General features: G+C 46.8%; 1 protein-coding gene across 3 annotated transcripts in view; it reads right to left on the reverse strand.

Annotated features, from left to right (window-relative positions):
• The window catches only part of ASB7 (ankyrin repeat and SOCS box containing 7), a 70798-nt gene that overhangs the window by 28157 nt on the left and 20686 nt on the right, over window positions 1-21955 (reverse strand). For 2 of the 3 annotated variants that reach the window (XM_040342322.1, XM_040342321.1), the window contains exons 3-4: window positions 19330-19432; window positions 16940-17198 (exon numbers count right to left, since the gene is read on the reverse strand). In XM_040342322.1, coding sequence (XP_040198256.1) covers window positions 16940-17150 — 211 coding nt within the window. In that variant the 5' untranslated portion in view covers window positions 17151-17198; window positions 19330-19432. The remainder of the gene's footprint in view (window positions 1-16939; window positions 17199-19329; window positions 19433-21955) is intronic. The other variant, XM_040342323.1, reaches the window with a different exon arrangement.

Here is a 21955-nt window from a genome sequence, read left to right on the forward strand (position 1 = left end):
ATTTTGAAAAAAAAAAACAATATTTTTTACTTTTTGCTATAAAAAAAAGAGATTTTTAATACAGCTTACCTGTAAAATCCTTTTCTTGGAGTACATCACGGGACACAGAGCAGCATATTCATTACTATGTGGGTTATATGGAGTACCTTCAGGTGATGGACACTGGCAATCTCAAACAGGAAATGCCCCTCCCTATATAACCCCCTCCCATAGGAGGAGTACCTCAGTTTTGTAGCAAGCAGTATGCCTCCAAAAATGGTCCCCAAAAGAGGGGTGGGAGCTCTGTGTCCCGTGATGTACTCCAAGAAAAAGATTTTACAGGTAAGCTGTATTAAAAATCTCTTTTTCTTTATCGTTACATCACGGGACACAGAGCGGCATATTCATTACTATGTGGGATGTCCCAAAGCAATGCTTACAATGAGGGGAGGGAGAACATCTCCAAGACAAAAGGATTTAAATTAGAGATATACTCAAATCATAATAAATCCAACTTAGTTGAGAAAAATAATCTTAAATTTTAAATTTAACTCAAAAAAGGGGAGCCCCCGGAATCCGAGGGTCTCAAACTGCAGCCTGCAGCACTGCCTGCCCAAAGGCAGTATCAGTATTCCTTCTTACGTCCAACTTGTAGAATTTTGTAAACGTGTGGACAGAAGACCAGGTTGCCGCCTTGCAAACTTGAGCCATAGAGATCTGGTGGTGTGCTGCCCAGGAGGCGCCCATGGCCCTAGTAGAATGAGCCTTTAATGATAACGGAGGAGGCAACCCTTTCAAGCCGTAGGCCTGAGTGATTAATTGCTTAATCCACCTAGAGATGGTGGACTTTGCAGCTGCCTGCCCCTTCTTGGGCCCATCCGGTAAAATGAACAGCACATCCGTTTTCCGGATCTTCTTTGTAGCTTTAAGATAGGCCTTCATGGCCCTGACAATATCCAAGGTATGCAGCAACCCTTCCTTTCTGGAAGTAGGTTTAGGAAAGAAGGATGGTAATACCAAATCCTGGTTTAGATGAAAACTGGATATAACCTTTGGTAGGAAGGAAGGATGAGGGCGGAGAACGACCTTGTCCTTATGAAAAATAAGATATGGTTCCTTACAGGATAAGGCCGCCAGTTCCGATACTCTTCTTGCGGAAACTATGGCGACCAAAAATACTAACTTCCTTGTCAGTAAAACCAAAGGAATTTCAGCCAACGGCTCAAACGGTTGTTTCTGTAAACTTGACAGAACAAGATTTAAATCCCACGGACAAAGCGGGGATTTAACTGGAGGTTTAATACGTAAGACCCCTTGAAGGAAGGTCTTAACCAGCGAGTGGGTGGCCAGCGGCCGCTGAAACCACACTGACAGAGCTGAAATCTGTCCTTTGATTGTGCTTAATGCCAATCCCTTATCCACTCCTAGCTGGAGAAAACTTAAAACTCTATCGATGGTGAACTTGCGAGGAAGCCATAGCTTGGACTCACACCAACCTACATAGGCCTTCCAGACCCTGTGATAAATCACCCTAGAGACCGGTTTCCTGGCTCTGATTAGGGTAGAGATTACTTTCTGAGACAGACCTCTACCCCTGAGAATCAGGGATTCAGCTTTCAGGCCGTCAAATTTAGATGCCGTAAGGCAGGGTGGAGGATCGGACCTTGCGATAGCAGGTCTGGCCGTAGAGGAAGAGTCCAAGGGTCTCCCACTACCATCCTTAAGATTAGTGAGTACCATGCCCTTCTGGGCCATGCTGGAGCTACCAGGATGACTGGTATGTGCTCCACCCTGATCCTGCGCAGCAGGCGGGGTAGTAACTGGAGCGGGGGAAACGCATAAAGAAGTTTGAACTGATGCCAAGGGCAAACCAGCGCATCGGTTCCGCAGGCCATCGGATCCCTTGAGCGGGACATGAACCTGTCTAGTTTCTTGTTGAGTCTCGATGCCATGATATCCACGTCCGGCACTCCCCATCTTTGGCAGAGTGCTTGAAAGATTTGTGGATGCAGAGACCATTCCCCCCGGCAATAGAGTCTGGCGGCTTAAGAAGTCCGCCTGAAAGTTGTCCACTCCTGGAATGAATATTGCCGATATGCAGGGCACATGAGCCTCTGCCCATAGGAGAATCAAGCTCACCTCTCTCTGAGCGGCTTGACTCCTGGTTCCCCCTTGGTGATTTATGTATGCCACGGCCGTGGCATTGTCTGATTGAATTCTCACCGGGAACCCCTGCAATTTTGACGTCCAAGCCCTGAGGGCTAGTCGAGCAGCTCTGAGCTCCAAGATGTTGATGGGCAACTGCTTCTCTGGCTTTGCCCAAGTACCTTGGCGAGTGCAACCATCCAAAATTGCTCCCCAGCCCGTCAGGCTGGCGTCTGTGGTCACTATCTTCCAAGCCACTGGGCTGAAAGACTTCCCCTTCAGTAGATTCTGAGGGTCTAACCACCAACACAGACTTTGTCGGACTCTTGATGAGAGCGGCAACGGGATATCCAAGGCCTGTGGCCTTCTGCTCCATGCTGACAGGATGGCTGCCTGCAGGATGCGAGTGTGGCTCTGGGCGTATGGTACCGCCTCGAATGTGGCCACCATCTTGCCTAGTAACCTCATACATAGGCGAATAGTCGGTTCCTTCTTGCTTAGAACCAGTAGGATTAATTCCTTGATGGCTTTGACCTTCATCAGAGGTAGAAACACTCTTTGTTGTTCTGTGTCTAATCTCATGCCGAGATATTCCAACTGCCTTGTGGGCAGGAAAGCTGACTTTTCTCGATTTAGGACCCAGCCGAACCTCTCGAGGTATTGGAGCGTGAGGGCCACTGCTCGCTCCAAGCCCGGAGACGAGTGATCTATGACTAGGAGGTCGTCCAGGTATGCTAGGATCGTGACCCCTTGGATCCTTAGCTTGGCTAGGATTGGAGCTAGGACCTTCGTGAACACCCGGGGGGCCGTAGCCAACCCGAAGGGAAGCGCCACGAATTGGAAATGACGCGAAGCCACCATAAAGCGTAGATATCTTTGATGTGGCTGATAAATTGGAACATGAAGGTAGGCATCCTTTATGTCTATGGACGCCATGAAGTCGTCCTTTTGGTGTGTGGCAGCTGCTGACCGCACGGATTCCATCCGAAATGAGCGGACTTTTAGGTATGCATTTACCATCTTTAGGTCCAAAATTGGCCTGACATCTCCATTGGACTTTGGGATGATGAATAGGTTGGAGTAGAAACCCAGCCCCTGTTCCAGGACTGGTACCTCCACTATTACTTCCTGGGAAAGTAGATGATTTAATGCCGACATTAATGCGGCTCCCCTCACCGGATCGTTTGGAATCCTCGACTCCTGGAAATGAGGAGGAGGGAACCTTAGGAAATCTAATTAGTAGCCCGTGGCCACGGAAGACCGTACCCACTTGTCGGGAATGCTGGCTTCCCAAACCTCTGAAAAGAGTCGCAGCCTTCCCCCCACCTTCGTGGGTGGGGGCGCCCCTTCATAAGGTTGGCTTGGGGGCTGGTTTTGCTGGTTTGCGAAACCACTGCTTTCTTCCTCTAGCAGCCTGTCCCTGCGACTTGTTGTTGAAGCTGAAGTTTGCTTTCGCAGGAGGCCGTCGATACTGTTTGGCATTAGAGGGCCCCTGCCCAGGGGAGTACTGTCGTTTAAACGCAGGCCCCTGAAACTTCTTCTTAGTTGGCAAAAGAGTACTCTTGCCGCCTGAAATGGTCTGAATGTATTTATCTAGGTCTTCTCCGAAGAGTCGTCCTCCATGGAAGGGGAACCCTACCAGGAGCTTCTTGCATGGGGGCTCGGCCTCCCAGCTTTTTAACCATAAGAGTCTTCTCATATGGATAAGGGATAACGATAAACGTGACGCTTGCTGGATAGAATCCTTAATTGCGTCTACCGTAAAACATATGGCCCTAGGGACATCCGAAAATTCTTCTGCCTGCTGGGCAGGAATAAGTTTAAGCATCTGCTTAATTTGATCCGATAATGCTTGAGCAACCCCAATCGCAGCCACAGCTGGCTGTACTACTGCCCCTGCAGTAGTGAAGGAGTTCTTAAGTAGTGCTTCCAAGCGTTTATCAACTGGATCCTTGAACACCTGTATGTTTTCTACAGGGCATGTTAACGATTTGTTAACACATGAGATGGCTGCGTCCACTGCAGGAGTAGCCCATCTCTTGGAAAATTTATCTTCCATAGGATATAGGGCAGAGAATCTTTTAGGTGGTAAAAAGATCTTATCTGGCTTGCTCCAATCTTGGAACAAAACTCCCTCTAGCAGAGGATGGATCGGAAACACTGCATTGCTTTGAGGCGCCCTTAGTGAGCCCAAAGCTGAAACCGTCGATACTTGGAGATCTGGTACTGGCAAGTTGAATGCACTATGGACCAAGTCCGTTAAGGCTTGAATCCACCAGCTCTCCCCTTGGGAGACTGCTCCAGACTCCTCTGTATCCGGATCTTCGATCCCCGAACCTACTTGGTCCTTGTCCAAGAGGTCGTCCAATTCCCCTGAGGAAAGGACCTCCTCTTCCGAGGGTCCACGCTCGGGCGACGGAGATCTAATCCGTTTACTGCCCCGCATAGCTGTGGCTATCATTTTTCTCATTCTTTTCTCCATCTCTTTTAAAGAGGTGAGTAATACCTCGTCCGTGACCATCTTAGGGTTGGACTGACCCGCGCCAGCTCCAGCCCCAGATCCCGATGGCCCCAAGGCTCCCTCTGGGGAAAGCAGCGGCATAACCTTGTCCGAGACCTCAGACTCTCTGGGGGAATCCCCACCTCTTGTACCCTCTGACCCGGATGCCATGGTACAATACCGAGGTACACCTGCTAGCTTATTGGTACTTGGAACTATAAATAGTTAATTGCCCAAACACCTGTTTGGGGGATAAAAAATGCCTCCTCTCCCCTAGATGACTCTTTTTTTTTTTTTCAATCTTTTCTTTTTTTTTTTTTTTTGTTTTTTGTTTTTCAAATCCAGGAAAGAAAAAGCATTCTGTCCCCCTGAGTAGTATTGCCAAGAAAAACTATTGAGATGGAAAAGAAACAGCCTATTTCTAGGCTTGAAAACAGTCTTCTGAAGACTGTAATATCCTTTCTGGCCACTGTGTGTCCTCGGCACCCCGTGCTGCCGCTCTGGTCTTTTCCTCCTCAGTTCCAATGTTAGAATGAGCTGTTGGAACGAAAAAGGAAGGGCCGCCCCTTCCTTAAGCCACTGACCCGCCCTTCCCCCCTCAGCTAAACGGCGCGAATTGCGCCTATAACACGGGAACGCGCGCGCGCCCGCCGACAGGGGGGGGGGGTTGGGGGGAAGGTAGCCTCTCTGCTCCAATCCTGGAACCACGAGGAGGTCAGCGTTTTGCCAGGCTCTGAGGAGGAAGAACCGATGGAGCATCGCCTGGAGGCTTGCAGGTAAGCACAGCTCTCTGACACACACATACACATTATATCACACAGGCCCCACTCAATGCTTTTCCAACACTACAAGGGAGGTCACTTCTTATGGGGAATGATACACATAGAGCCATCCTATCATTAAGATATGTGACTAGTTTGCCAGATGCAGCGCATAACTTTAGGCATGTCCCCTGTGACCCCCCAGAAAAAACCTGCTAAGAACCAAGTTCCGCAAGTTTTCCCCTCACTTACCTGCTCCATGCCGCAGGACTTTGCCAAGCAAGAGGCCCAATCTTCCCCCATCTCCGTGGGGATGTCTAGACCTTCAGGCCCTGGGTTCCTATGAAGGATCCACTGTCCTGGGCCCATATAGCACCCTGGCAACAGAAACATTAGGCCCCCAAAGGTTTCTAAGTTCTGGGCCCAGGGTCCAGCTCTCTAAAAAGAAAAGCATTATGGGCTATACCCCAAGGGTTTGGGGTCCGGTTACTGACCACTTTAGCGCTGAGGCCTTTGGACAGAACCGGTTAGCTCACCTAATCCCAAGGATGCGGAGGCAAGCTAAACCATGACCAACACCTAAGACACTGGCGTAAAAACTGAGGTACTCCTCCTATGGGAGGGGGTTATATAGGGAGGGGCATTTCCTGTTTGAGATTGCCAGTGTCCATCACCTGAAGGTACTCCATATAACCCATATAGTAATGAATGCCGCTCTGTGTCCCGTGATGTAACGATTAAGAAATATCCCCCAAAAATATATACATTTTTTATTTTTTTTCTCAGTTTAGGCCCATACGTATTCTTCTACCTATTTTTGGTAAAAAAAAAAATCGCAATAAGCGTTTATCGATTGGTTCGCGCAAAATGTATAGCGTTTACAAAAAAGGAGATAGTTTTATTGCATTTTTATTAATATATTTTTTTTACTACTAATGGCGGCGATCAGCGATTTTTTTCGTGACCACGACATTATAGCGGACACATCGGACAATTTTGACACATTTTTGGGACCATTGTCATTTTCACAGCAAAAAATGCATTTAAATTGCATTGTTTATTGTGAAAATGACAGTTGCAGTTTGGGAGTTAACCACAGGGGGCGCTGTAGGAGTTAGGGTTCACCTAGTGTGTGTTTACAACTGTAGGGGGGTGTGGCTGTAGGTGTGACGTCATCGATCGTGTCTCCCCTATAAAGGGGATGACGCGATCGATACGCCGCCACAGTGAAGCACGGGGAAGCCGTGTTTACACACGGCTCTCCCCGTTCTTCAGCTCCGGAGACCGATCGCCGCACTCGAGCGGCGATCGGGTCCGCGGGACCCGCGGTCCCGGAGCTTCGGACCGGGTCGCGGCTGGGTACAAGTACAGGACGTATATATACGTGCTTGTGCCCAGCCGTGCCATTCTGCCGACGTATATGTGCAGGAGGCAGTCCGGAAGTGGTTAATCACTTAAGACCCGGACCTTTATGCAGGTAAAAGGACCTGGCCAGTTTTTGCGATTCGGCACTGCATCGCTTTAACTTACAATTGCGCGGTCGTGCGACGTGGCTCCCAAACAAAATTGACGTCCTTTTTTCCCCCACAAACATATATAAATTTTTTTTTTCCTCAGTTTAGGCCGATACGTATTCTTCTACCTATTTTTGGTAAAAAAAATCGCAATAAGCGTTTATCGATTGGTTTGCGCAAAATTTATAGCGTTTACAAAATAGGTGATATTTTTATTGCATTTTTATTATTTTTTTTTTACTACTAATGGCGGCGATCAGTGATTTTTTTCGTAACTGCGACATTATGGCGGACACATCGGACAATTTTGACACATTTTTGGGACCATTGTCATTTTCACAGCAAAAAATGCATTTAAATTGCATTCTTTATTGTGAAAATGACAGTTGCAGTTTGGGAGTTAACCACAAGGGGCGCTGAACATGTTAGGCTTCACCTAGTGTGTGTTTACAACAGTAGGGGGGGTGTGGCTGTAGGTCTGACGTCAGCGTTTGTGACTCCCTATAAAAGGGATCACTCGATCGATGCGCCGCCACAGTTAAGCACGGGGAAGCCGTGTTTACATACGGCTCTCCCCGTTCTTCAGCTCCGGGGAGCGATCGCGACGGAGTGGCTATAAACGAATAGCCGCGCCGTCGTCCCGGATCGCTCCCCGAGGGAATCCGCCGCACGCAGCGGGGGGGTCCCGATCGGACCCCCCACCCGCTAGAAGGCAAGGACGTATATATACGCCCATCTGCCTGTACGTGCCATTGTGCGGACGTAAATAGTCGTGCGGCGGGCGTTAGGGGGCTAGAGACCAGCTTTATCTTTACGGCGGCGTATGTCTTACGTAAACGGCGCAACTAATTGCGACGGGCGTCTGTACGTGAATCGGCGTATCTTGCTCATTTACATATTCGTTGCGGAAATCAACGGAAGCGCCACCTAGCGGCCAGCGTAAATATGCACCCCAAGATACGACGCTCGTATCTTTACCAAATCTATGCGTAACTGATTCTATGAATCAGGCGCATAGATACGACGGCGGCCATTCGGACTTACGACGGCGTATCTGGAAATACGCCGTCGTAAGTCTTTGAGAATCTGGCCCATAATATCCTAGACGGGATCTGAACTGAGGACCCCAGTGCTGCAAGGCAAATGTACCATAGCAAAAAAACAAACAAAAAAAAACACTTGTCGTTTTGTATAGCGTTGGGAAAAGGAAGCTCCTCTGTCAGGTTTTTATTGCTCTCTGTGGCCCCTGTTGGTAAGACTTCCCTTCACTTCCTGTATCATATTACTGTTCTCCGCAAGCCTCAAAGTCCAATCAAATCTATATTACATTGCACATCTGAAGACGGGACTTCCAGCCCGGACGTGTCCTCTCTTGCCTCCATGCCCCCTTTTCCTTGCCTCATGTCCTCACTAAGAAAAAGCATGTGTAAGAACATCTGCCGATCAGTGGATTTCCTGTGGTCTGGCGTGAATGGTGTAAGGAGTTTAGGTAACATGCTCCACTGTGGCTTGTCACCCTTCCAAGCAACACAACATACATTATTTAGGGGCCTCCTGGTACACCGTGTTCAGTCTGAAGGAACTTGTCCCCGCAGCTTATTATAATGAACACAGAGGGACAGGAAGAAAGGAATCAAAACAGGTTTAAATCTGAATACAGCTGAAATGGTGGATATCATGTAAATGTTTAGTAAGATACAGCGCATCTGCAAAGTATTCACAGCGCTTCACTTTTTCCACATTTTGCTATGTTACAGTCTTATTCCAAAATGTATTAAATTCATTGGCCCAGATTCACAGCGGAGATACGACGCAGTATCTCAAATACGCCGTCGTATCTCTCAGAGTTTCTATGCAACTGATTCATAGAATCAGTTACGCATAGATAGCCCTAAGATCCAACAGGTGTAATTGTTTTACACTGTCGGATCTTAGGATGCAATACTGCGGCCGCCGCTGGGGGGAGTTCGCGTCGTAAACCAGTGTCGGGTATGCAAATTAGGAGTTAAGGCGATCCACGATGGTTTTTCGCGTTCGCTACGTCGCCGCTAGTCTAGTTTCCCGTCGCAAAGTTAGTCGTCGTTTTTGGTGCCTTAACTTTACACAGCACACGTATGTGCTGTATAAAAGTATGGCCGTCGTTCCCGCGTCGAATTTTAAAAATTCACGTCATTTGCGTGAGACGTCTGGGAATACGGAAGTACGCTACGCACGTCGCCGATCAAAAAAATGACGTCAGTTCGCGCAAAGCACGGCGGGAATTTCGAAACGGAGCATGCGCAGTAGGTCCGGCGCGGGAGCGCGCCTAATTTAAATGTCACACGCCCCTTTAAATTACGCGGGCTTACGCCGGAGGCCGCCAGCGCAGGTTTTTAATTGCAAGTGCTCTGTGAATCAGGCACTTGCGATGAAAACTTGTGGCGGTGTAACGTATCTACGTATTTGTGTTCGATTAATCGTTTTTTTTTTAATCGATTAATCAACTAATTTTCGATTAATTACCGTATTTATCGGCGTATACCGCGCACTTTTTTGCCCTGATAATCAGGGCAAAATCATGGGTGCACGATATACGCCGATACCCGCTTCCCGCGCTGTGTTTGAACCACTGTGCCGGCATTTACCGAGCGCAGTACACTCGGGTATAGTCGGGCAGGCTCGGCTCCTCTCGCGGTCACGTCCTGTGCGTCCTGTACGTCCTTTACGCGAGAGGAGCCGAGCCTGCCCGACTATACCCGAGTGTACTGCGCTCGGTATATGTTGGCGCTGTGGTTCAAACACAGTGCGGGAAGCAGGGATCGAGCGGGGAGGACACCACGATGGCCGCAGAAGGACGCCGGACCGGACGAGGCCACCGATGGATGACGGGCAGGACGCGATGGACGATGGGCAAGAAACAGACGAGAGGCATCTAAACTAAGTATTTTTTTTTCGGGGGTGCGCGCTATACGCCAGGGCGCGCAATAGGCCGATAAATACAGTATAACGCACATACAGATCCAACTACTTTTAGCTGATCTCCTTGCAGGCTGATTCCCAGTGCAGCTACCAACCACTGGAAAAATGGATAGCAGGATACAAAAAACACACAAAGGCAGCGCTCGATGGGAATAGCATTAAAACTTTTACAGTCTTCAAGTAGGTAACAAAATAAATATTGCACTGGAGATAAAATCGATGTAGCTGCATAAACTGTAAAAATGGTGCGAGTAATACCAAACGGTAGCAAAAGCAGTCATAAAAACATGTAGCCAAGTATGATACTGGTATAAAAATGTGTACAACGATACCACTGCTGAATCCCGATGAGGAAGGGTTAACATCAGTCCGTCGGCATGTAGATGTCCCGTGAAGGGAACTATCACAACTCCCAGTGGATAGTTGTAGAATCCCAGGTTGATAGAGGGAAGTGATAGAGGGAAGTGATAGAGGGAAGTGATAGAGGGAAGTGATAGAGGGAAGTGATAGAGGGAAGTGTAACAGCCCTTGCGTGTGGCAGATAGTAAGGTCCCGCCGGCATGCAGATATGAAGGCACAGCAAAGGAGCCCTTCAGATGGACACGGCAAGCCCCGCCGGTGTCCGTGACATCACCGGATCTCCCTGAAGGCCCGGAAGCCGGCGGAGAGGTGAGTACCAATCAAAAGAATTTTGATCAATCAAAAAAATTAAAGATTAATCAGTGAACTAATAGTTAGTTTCCACAGCCCTAATTATTTTCCTCAAAATTCTACAAACAATCCCCCGTAATGACAACGTGAAAGAAATTGGTTTGAAATTTATGAAAACTTATAAAAAAAAAAAAAAAACACACATATACAGAAGTATCCCAGCCTTTGCCATGACACTCAAATTTGGCTCAGGTGCTTCCTATTTCCACTGATCATCCTTGAGATGTTTCTCCAACTTGATTGGAGTCCACCTGTGGTAAATTCAGTTGATTGGACATGATTTGGAAAGGCTTACAGCTGTCTATAGAAGGTTCCACAGGTAACAGTGCATGTCAGAGCACAAACCAAGCCATGAAGTCCAAGGAACTGTCTGTAGACCTCCGAGATAAGATTGTATGGGGGCACAGATCGGGGGAAGGGTATAGAAACATTTCTGCAGCATTGAAGGTCCCACTGAGCACAGTGGCCTCCATCATACATAAATGAAAGAAGTTTGGAACCACCAGGACTCTTCCTAGAGCGGGCCACCCGGCCAAACTGAGCGATCGGGGAGAAGGACCTTAGTCAGGGAGGTGACCAAGAACCCGATGGTCACTCTGATAGAGCTCCAACGTTTCTCTGTGGAGAGAGGAGAACCACCCAGAAGAACAACTATTTCAGTAGCATTCCACCAATCAGGCCAGATGGAAGCCACTCCTCAGTAAAAGACGGCCTGCCTGGTGTTTGCCAGAAGGACTCTCAGACCATGAGAAACAAAATTCTCCGGCTTGATAAAACAAATATTGAACTCTTTGGCCTGAATGACAAACGTCATGTCTGGAGGAAACCAGGCACCGATCATCACCTGGCCAATAACATCCCTACAGTGAAGCATGGTGGTGGCAGCATCATGCTGTGGGGATGTTTTTCAGCGGCAGGAACTGAGAGACTAGTCAGGATCGAAGGAAAGATGAATTCAGCAATGTACAGAGACATCCTTGATGAAAACCTGCTCCAGAGAGCTCTGGACCTCAGACTGGGGTGAAGGTTCATCTTCCAACAGGACAACGACCCTAAGCACACAGCCAAGATAACAAAGGAGTGACTACGGGACAACTCTGTGATTGTCCTTGGGTAGCCCAGCCAGAGCTCAGACTTGAACCCGATTGAACATCTCTGGAGAGATCTGAAAATGGCTGTGCACTGACACTCCCTATCCAACTTGATGAAGCCTGAGAGGTCCTGCAAAGAAGAATGGGAGAAACTGCCCAAAAATAGGAGTGCCAAGCTTGTAGCATCATACTCAGAAAGACTTGAGGCTGTAATTGGCGCCAGAAATGAGAAATGAGAAAAAATCAATATGGGTACAATGTCGCAAGCCCACACAATTGTCAGTTAAAGCAACACAGTGTTGTATCGCAAAAAATAGCCTAGTCATTAAGGGGGTAAAACCTTCTGGGGCTGAAGTGGTTATAAGTACTATATATATATATATATATAGGCCGGATTCACAAAGCACTTACGCCGACGTATCTACAGATATGGCGCGTAAGTGTAAATATGCGCCGTCCTATCTGTGTGCCGTGCCCACAGAACTAGATACGCCTGAAAATAGGCTTCATCCGACCGACGTAACTTTCCTACGCCGGCGTATTGTGGGCGCATATTTACGCTGGCCACAAGGGGCGCTCCCATTGATTTCCTATTCACATATGCTAATGAGGGAGATACGTCGATTCATGAACGTACATGCGCCCGGCGCATAATATACGCGGTTTACACTGCAAGGTGTTTTTTCACCTTGCAACCCCTTTAACCACTTAAGGACGCCTCCTGCACATTTACGTCGGCAGAATGGCACGGCTGGGCACATCCACGTACAGGTACATCCTGTGCTAATACCCAGCCGTGGGTCCGCGTGCCCGCGACCGGGTCCGAAGCTCCGTGACCAGGACCCGCGGACCCGATCGCCGCTGGAGTCCCGCGTTCGGTCCCCGGAGCTGAAGACCGGGGAGAGGTGTGTGTAAACACAGCATCCCCGTTCTTCATTGTGGCTCCGTCATCGATCGTGTGTTCCCTTTTATAGGGATACACAATCGATGATGTCACACCTACAGCCACACCCCCCTACAGTCGTAAACACATATTAGGTCACACATAACCCATTCAGCGCCCCCTAGTGGTTAACTCCCAAACTGCAATTGTCATTTTCACAGTAAACAATGCATTTTTTGCTGTGAAAATTACAATGGTCCCAAAAATGTGTCAAAATTGTCCGCCATAATGTTGCAGTCACGAAAAAAAATCACTGATCGCCGCCATTAGTAGTAAAACATTTTTTTTTTTAATAAAAATGCAATAAAACTATCCCCTATTTTGTAAACGCTATACATTTTGCACAAACCAATCGATAAACGCTTATTACGATTATTTTATTACCAAAAATAGGTAGAAGAAGAATACGCATCGGCCTAAACTGAGGAAAAAAATAATGTTTTATATATTTTTGGGGGATATTTATTATAGCAAAAAGTAAAAAATATTGAATTTTTTTCAAAATTGTCGCTCTAATTTTGTTAATAGCGCAAAAAATAAAAACCGCAGAGGTGATCAAATACCACCAAAAGAAAGCTCTATTTGTGGGGAAAAAAGGACGCCAATTTTGTTTGGGAGCCACCTCGCACGACCGCGCAATTGTCAGTTAAAATGACGCAGTGCCGAATGGCAAAAACTGGCCAGGTCCTTTAGCTGCCTAAAGGTCCGGGTCTTAAGTGGTTAAGTCCTTCTCTAATAATAGAATTTAAATAAAAAAAAATATTTCAAAAGAAGAATAAAGCATCCATATTCACACTGCACTACAAACATCCTACATACTTGCTGTTCTTTGATACCCGCGCTGGCATAGCTGTCCAATGTGGGCACCATAACATGTGGGCACCATAACATGTGGGCAAGTACTGTGATGTTAGTGATTACTGATGGAAATAAATGTCTATGAGGACATCGCTTTCACACCAGAAACCACATGACAGAGAAACATGTTATTTGGCAACAAACACAAGAGACGCGGGGACATCAATTTGGTGACATCATTCTGACAGTAACTTTCCTGAACATATGGATCTACTTTCTGTTCACTTAACAAGATCTCCAACAAAACATGGATCCCATTAAAGGGGTGGTACTTCCAATGGCTTAGAAGAAGAAGGATGTACCTGCGACATTTTAAACGCTGGCTCACTGGGGTCACGCATATATGTTTCATTTTCACGACTAAATGAAGGGCATCTTTTTTAAAGCTATATAATGAAAAATAACCACGCTATCTGGAAGGGGAAGTCATATGCAGTAAAAGCTGGACACCCAGCAAGTCACTTCTCTGCACTCTTCAGTGCTGAACAAATACATATGGAATCCACCGCCATCTAGTGGAACTACAGTGTCACCACCATGGACAAACTGACCAGAGGGCTGCAAAAAATATATAATCAAGTAGAATATTAGACTTCTTTCACACTGAAGCGCTGGTGGTTTTTGCGGCGCTTTTCAGGTGGATTTATTTAAAGTGGTTGTAAAGGTACAAAAATGTTTTTCCTAAATATCTTCCTTTACCTTAGTGCAGTCCTCCTTCACTTACCTCATCCTTCCATTTTGCTTTTAAATGTCCTTATTTCTTCTGAGAAATCCTCACTTCCTGTTCTTCTGTCTGTAACTCCACACAGTAATGCAAGGCTTTCTCCCTGGTGTGGAGCGTCGTGCTCGCCCCCTCCCTTGGACTAAAGGAGAGTCAAGACGCCCACTAACACACAGCTCCTTTCTCTATCTGGAATGTAGAGAGCGTCCTGACTCTCCAGTAGTCCAAGGGAGGGGGCGAGCACGACACTCCACACCAGGGAGAAAGCCTTGCATTACTGTGTGGAGTTACAGACAGAAGAACAGGAAGTGAGGATTTCTCAGAAGAAATAAGGACATTTAAAAGCAAAATCAAAGGATGAGGTAAGTGAAGAAGGACCGCACTAAGGTAAAGGGAGCTATTTAGGGGGAAAAAAATTGTACTTTTACAACCCCTTTAAGGTCACGTGCCAATGTGACCTTACCACTGCCCATCCGGACCAATTCTGACACTTCGCTCCTACATGTAAAAATCATACTTTATTTGCTAGAAAATTACATAGAACCCCCAAACATTATGCATGTTTTTTTTAGCAGAGACCCTAGAGCAGGGGTGTCAAACTGCCGGCCCTCCAGATGTTGCAAAACTACAAGTCCCATGAGGCATTGCAAGGCTGACAGTTACAAGCATGACTCTCACAGGCAGAGGCATGATGGGACTTGTAGTTTCGGAACAGCTGGAGGGCCGCCAGTTTGACACCCCTGCCCTAGAGTATACAATGTCGGTCGTTGCAAGTTTTTATCTTGCACGGTATTTGCGCAGCAATTTTCCCGAACATTTTTTTTGGAAATATAAAAACCGTTTCATGCTTTAAATTTTTTTTTTTAAGTTATACCATTTTTTTTGCATAATGTGAAAGATGAGAGAGTTTTTTGAAGGATCTAGCTTTAGTTTCAACAGGAAGTTCCTATTCCAATTGTAAAAATCTTGCTGGGCCAATTTATCCATGTGCAAAGACACAACAAAAAATGTATTATATATTTTAAAATATACATATAGATATATCTACATTCTTATAATTATATATATATATATATATATATAAAAAATAGTAAGAGTCCCTGTCACTATAAAAAGGGAGCAAAAATGGACACAGAGTCTGCATGTCAGCGGACTGCAGGACTACACAGCATAGTTTTGAAACGGAGAAAACTGTTTTGGCAGCTTTCTCCGGGTTTTTCTAAGTTTGGATGGGGCTGTGTATTTTGGAGATCCTGCAGAGACTTGGGCGGGATGGGATCTCCAACCCTGTGTCCAGGTCTTGTGAATAACCAATATAATGAGGGACTGGCGAGTAAGGAAGGTGGAGTGTGTGCAGCTGGCTGCTGGTTCAAGACAGACCTGTGTGTGGGGAGCTGTCTGTCTGTCTGCCCTGGAAGACTACATCCCTGGTGTGGGGGGACTTCGTGCCTGACAGACTGAAAGGCTGGTAGACCTGAGGTGGCTAGCGAGTCCAAGGGGGCTGGAGAATCCTGTTGAGGCCAGGAGTGGGCCAGGTATAGCAGGTACTGCAAGGCTAAGTAAGCCTAGGAGCCAGGAGGCTTGGCATTTTGGTTATATGAACATTACTGGAGAAGAACCCCTGCGTGGGAATCCTGTGTGTAAACTGTTATTTCGTTTCTTTTTAATAAAAATGGGCTGCCATGCCCTCAAACCGAACATCTGACTGCTGTGGACTCGCTGAAAAACGCATTTACCACTTGAGTTAAACCCCCCAATGTTTACAATATATATATATAGAGAGAGAGAGATGTATCTATATGTATATATCTCTCATTATACATACACACACATATATATACATATATACATATACATATATATATATAAATATAAAGTCCATGCACCAGTGTTGTGTGTCTTTAAATGTCATTTTTTTTGACGAAACATGCAGGGTGGGACCAGAATGTCACCACGCATGCGCGATCGAGGGGAGAACTCTGGGTATTGTAGTTTGCTGAATGCGGATTCCAACATATACATTTGTAAGTGCTTTTAATCTTTTTAATAAATGCTGTATGAAGGAGTTTACACTATGCAAGCTTTGAGGAGTACTGGCCTTGAATGTATTTAAATCTGTCACCTCACCAGCTAATAGCGTTAAATATACACAATATACACAAATATACACAAATGTAATTTTGGTTTAGTGTCTTTGCACATGGAGTTATAAATTTGATGCGTTGTATTGATGCGTATGTTAATATGCACAAGTAGCGCTGCAAGATTTTTACAATAAGACCCCTTTCACACTGAGCCGCCCATAGCGTCGGCAGTAAAACGCTGCTGTGTTTACTGCCGACGCTATGGGTGGATCTGCAGCGCATTTCGGCCACTAGCGGGGCGCTTTTAACCGCCGCTAACGGCCGAGAAAGGGTTAAATCCGCCCGCAATGCGCTGCTTCAGCCGCGCTGTCCCATTGATTTCAATGGGCAGGAGCGGTGGAGGAGCAGTAAACACACACGCTCCCAAGATGTGGCTAGCAGGACTTTTTTTTTACCGTCCTGCTAGCGCAACGCTCCAGTGTGAAAGCCCTCAGCTGTTCAAGGGTGGTTTGCAGGCGCTATTTTTAATGCTATAGCGCCTGCAAAATGCTCCAGTGTGAAAGGGGTCTTAGGTTCTATTGTGCATGGTATCTAATACATGCCCTCGCTGCTGCTTAGATTTTAGTGTCTGCACTTTACCTCTTGTGCAGAATTTGTTTGTATTTGTATCTTACCTCCATGCTCTAGGAATACTCTCACGCATCTTTCTTTTCCACGTGCTGCTGAGAAGTGAAGCAGAGTCCATCCATTGGCATCCCGACCATTGGGCGAGTAGCCCTGTTCCAGCATAGTACGTACGGTGTGGACGTCTCCCGCAGCCACAGCTGCCTGTATCCGCAGCTCCTCCTGTAGCTCAGGATTCCTCCGGCAGTGGTGAGGTAACATCCTCCCCTCTGCTATTCTTATCTATAGAGTCATGGGGCCGTAAGTCGCCTGTTATTATAAACATACGGATGTCAACGTTAAAAAAAGAAACAAATAAAACGGTTTAGATTCCCAGAATTATTGGTATTTAACAGTTCAAAATCACCCGATTTCACCAATACCAACCGTGATTTTTATAAAGCTTTCTTGTTGAATGTTGCTGATGCCTTTACCCCTACACTGTGGAATTAACCAACCCCCTCCCTCCATGAAGGTAGGTGTCCAAAATCAATTATATCATGCATATGGAAGATTTAACCCTGTATGAAAGAAACAAGCTGATGAATTATGAAGATCATGGTTGGCCTGGACTGACTTTGTGAACACACAAGAGTACCTATCGCACCTAACGCACTATACAGTGTGGATCGAAAGTTTGGGCACCCCAGGTAAAAATCTGTATTAATGTGCATAACGAAGCCAAGGAAAGATGGAAAAATCTCCAAAAGGCATCAAATTACAGATTAGACATTCTTATAATATGTCAAAAAAAGTTAGATTTTATTTCCATCATTTACACTTTCAAAATTACAGAAAACAAAAAAATGGCATCTGCAAAAGTTTGGGCACCCTGCAGAGTTAATATCTTGTACTGCCCCCTTTGGCAAGTATCACAGCTTGTAAACGCTTTTTGTAGCCAGCCAAGAGTCTTTCAATTCTTGTTTGAGGTATCTTTGCCCATTTTTCCTTACAAAAGTCTTCCAGTTCTTTGAGATTTCTGGGCTGTCTGTCACGCACTGCTCTTTTAAGGTCTATCCATAGATTTTCAATTATGTTGAGGTATATATTTACCACTAACGGGTAAATATATACGCCCCGAATACCTCCCCGTTAGTGGGCGTAGCTACACGTGACACGTCACTGATGATCGTTCCCAATCACGGGGGGAAAAGCCATCAGTGACAGTGTCACTAGGCAGAATAGGGGAATGCCTTGTTTACAAAGACATCCCCCTGTTCTGTCTTTGCCGACCGCGGGCGGGAACATTGAGTTCCCGGGACCCGCGAGCACGCTCACAAGGCCCACTGGGTGGCAAATTTAAAGGGACGTACAGGTACGCCAATGTGCCTGCCTGTGCCATTGTGTCGACGTACATCTGAGTGCGGAGGTCAGCAAGCGGTTAATAAACATCTCACACCACCCGCTTTATTATCTTCTGTATAAAATAAGATGCTACAAATAAATGTTAGCACGGTGATCTGACCGAATCCGTTGTCCGCTCTCTTCTCTGCAATTGTGTGCTTAGTTTCGTTTTCAGTGTCTCAACCAGAAATATCCATAACAAAAGCTTTACCTGTGAACTTGCTTGCTTTTGATATGATGCTTAACGGAGTAAAACAAAATAATTAAAAAGATTGGGCCAGATTCACGTAGGTGAGCGGCGGCGTAACGTATCGTAGATACGTTACACCGCCGCAAGTTTTCATCGCAAGTGCCTGATTCACAGAGCACTTGCGATGAAAACTACGCCAGCGGCCTCCGGCGCAAGGCGGGCCAATTCAAATGGGCGTGTGCCATTTAAATTAGGCGCGCTCCCGCGCCGGACCTACTGCGCATGCTCAGTTTTGCAATTCCCGTCGTGCTTTGCGCGCCGCGACGTCATTTTTTCGAACGGCGACGCGCGTAGCGTACTTCCGTATTCCCGGACGTGTTACGCAAACGACGTTACATTTTAAATTTCGACGCGGGAACGACGGCCATACTTTATACAATACGATTGCTGTGTAAAGTTAGGGCAGGAACAAATAATGACTAACTTTGCGACGGGAAACTAGACTAGCGGCGACGTAGCGAACGCGAAAAACCGTTGTGGATCGCCGTAACTCCTAATTTGCATACCCGACGCTGGTTTTACGACGCAAACTCCCCCCAGCGGCGGCCGCAGTATTGCATCATAAGATCCGACAGTCTAAAACAATTACACCTGTCGGATCTTATGGATATCTATGTGTAACTGATTCTATGAATCAGTCGCATAGATAGAAACAGAGATACGACGGCGTTTCAGGAGATACGCCGTCGTATCTCTTTGGTGAATCTGGCCCATTATGTTTAAGTAAATAGGGGTTACATACTATAGGAAGAGAGGGGAAAAAAAGGAACAGACTTGCTGTAATTCACAAAAAACACAAGTATATACCTCTCACCACTTTGTCACACCGACTTTGTGACGTTGCGATTGCTTCTCATATGGCTTGATTCGCTGACGCACTTCATCGCAACAGGAAAGAAAAAGTCTTCACCTTGTAAGAAACAAATACATGACAAATTACATTTTCGATGAATACACTGCCAGTATAAGGCAGGGGTAGGCAACCTTGGCACTCCAGCTGTGGTGAAACTACAAATCCCACCATGCCTCCGCCTCTAAGAGTCATGCCTGTGATTGTTGGGGTCTTGCAATGTCTCATGGGACTTGTAGTTTCAAAACAGCTGGAGGGCCGAGGCTGCCTATCCCTGGTATAAGGCTACATTCACACCGGCGATAAAGGCCGCTGAGAACTGTAGCGGTAGGACTCTTCTGATTGCTGCTGTGGCTCTCGGTGACTAGGTTGCTGGCCCCTCTCACGATAATGACAGGTGTTCGTGGATTTCTGCACAGCCAGCGATTACCTGCGGTGATTGCTGCTGGATGCATGGCCACCCGACATTATGGTGAATGGGGCAGGGAGACGCAAATAGCTGTTGAGAGAGACGCAGCAAGAATCAGAAGATGCCGTTGTGAATGTAGTCTGTTCACCTTTTTTTTCCCTCTAAATTTCAGCTCCTCAATGTACCAATACAGCATTAATGAAAATAAAACTGCTTTCCATTTATTCTACACATGTGTACCTCACTCTCTTCATAGCTGTTTAAAAACACTTTTTCCATTACTTCTGCCTTACTTCCTGGTCAGACTATAGGTCATGACACAGGAAGGAGTTGACCAGCTGAGGGTTAGATGATGCAGGGTGTGTGCTAATGAGGTCAGCAGGTCAACTCCTTCTTGTGTCATGACCTATAGCAAAGGTGTCAAACACAAGGCCCGCCGGCCGAATGCGGCCCTCCAGGCCATTTCATGTGGCCCTCGAACCTCTCATACAGCTGCAGGAGAGCTCCAGCCCTCCTCTGGTCCTACTCCAGACCCCTACTTTCTGCTTTCAAGCAATGCATCCAGCTTCTTCCCAGCAGCAGCATAAAGAAAGGGGTGCACACTGTGATGTAAGGGAGAGTGGGGAACTCAACTTCTGATGGTGGGGTGGCTCTTGACATCTAATGTAAGGGGAGGGGATGCGCCGGACATCTAATCTTACAGATACAACCGGCCCTTTTGAGGGCAATCATAATGCTGATGAGGCCCACAATGAAATTGACAGCTGATAAGTCTCTCCACTTGTTATATGAAAGAATCGGCAAAGTCTGCATTGGAGATCGTCAGGGGGGTTGAACCAAGATCACAATTTTTTAACGATTAATTGTGAAGCACTAGTCAGTACCCTACATTTTCTATAGGCGATGCTTCAAAGGCCCCCCTATAGGTATCAGTTTAGTGTTACGGAGGTGGTCTTGTGCTAGAATTATTGCTCTCACTCTGACGTGTGCATTTACTTGCACAAATGGGAGGGGGGAGGGGGTTATATGCTTGGCTGCAACTTAAATATTTACTTTTTTTATATCACATAGGGGACATGTGATGGTTTTTAGTGACAGGCTCTCTTTATTGAAATATGCAGGGTCTAAAAGACGCTGCATGTCTCCTTTGGACTCCACTGAAGGTTTTGCAATGCAGATAGCAAAAATTACTTCCCGGTGTTCTATCGAGAAATGCCCTCCGTCGGGTCTGTGCATGCGCAGTATGCAACGTCACTCCAGCTGATATGTTGATCAGCTGGTGTGACGTCAACACGGCGCATGCACAGACCCGAAGGAGGCAATGTCTGACTTTCTGCTAAGCGCCGAGAGAGAATGAAATTGTCAGATTCTGCCCCACTGTTGCTGGGCGGGTTTTGGCTGTATTGAAAGGCGTGCTTCTTGTCTGTTGCACGGCGGCTTGAGTGTGTTAAGGCGAATTAAAACACACCCACAACCCTCCCCGCAATAGCGAGGCAGAATCCAACAATTACATTCTCCCTCTGCACGGAATGCCGGTCTAAACTGACGCAAGCCCGTTTACACCCATCGGTCCATAGCAGTGGCGGTGCGTCCATAGAGGGCGCAGGGCCCGCCCCCTTTCTCACCTGCACTGCCTCTGAATACAATACATTGATTCATGCATTGCATAAATCGATGTATTGTCGCTGCCGCCCACTATTCAGATGGCCGGCCCCCTGGTGAGCGCCGGCCATCTGAATAACGGCAGCTGGTTGGCTTTGGAAGTGCCTATCAGAGCCAGCGGCAATCTGGCAACATTTTACAGGGCACAGTGGTGACAACTGATGGGCACAGTGGTGATAATTAATGGGCACAGTGGCTGCAATTGATGGCATGGCACAGTGGTGACAATTGATGGGCACAGTGGTGATAAAGGATGGCATGGCACAGTGGCTACATTTGATGGCATGGCACAGTGGCGACAATTGATGGCATGGCACAGTGGCGACAATTGATGGCATGGCACAGTGGCGACAATTGATGGCATGGCACAGTGGCGACAATTGATGGCATGGCACAGTGGCGACAATTGATGGCATGGCACAGTGGCGACAATTGATGGCATGGCACAGTGGCGACAATTGATGGCATGGCACAGTGGCGACAATTGATGGCATGGCACAGTGGCGACAATT

This window comes from Rana temporaria, chromosome 3, assembly GCF_905171775.1.
Source record: "Rana temporaria chromosome 3, aRanTem1.1, whole genome shotgun sequence".
In the NCBI taxonomy this organism is placed as follows: domain Eukaryota; kingdom Metazoa; phylum Chordata; class Amphibia; order Anura; family Ranidae; genus Rana; species Rana temporaria.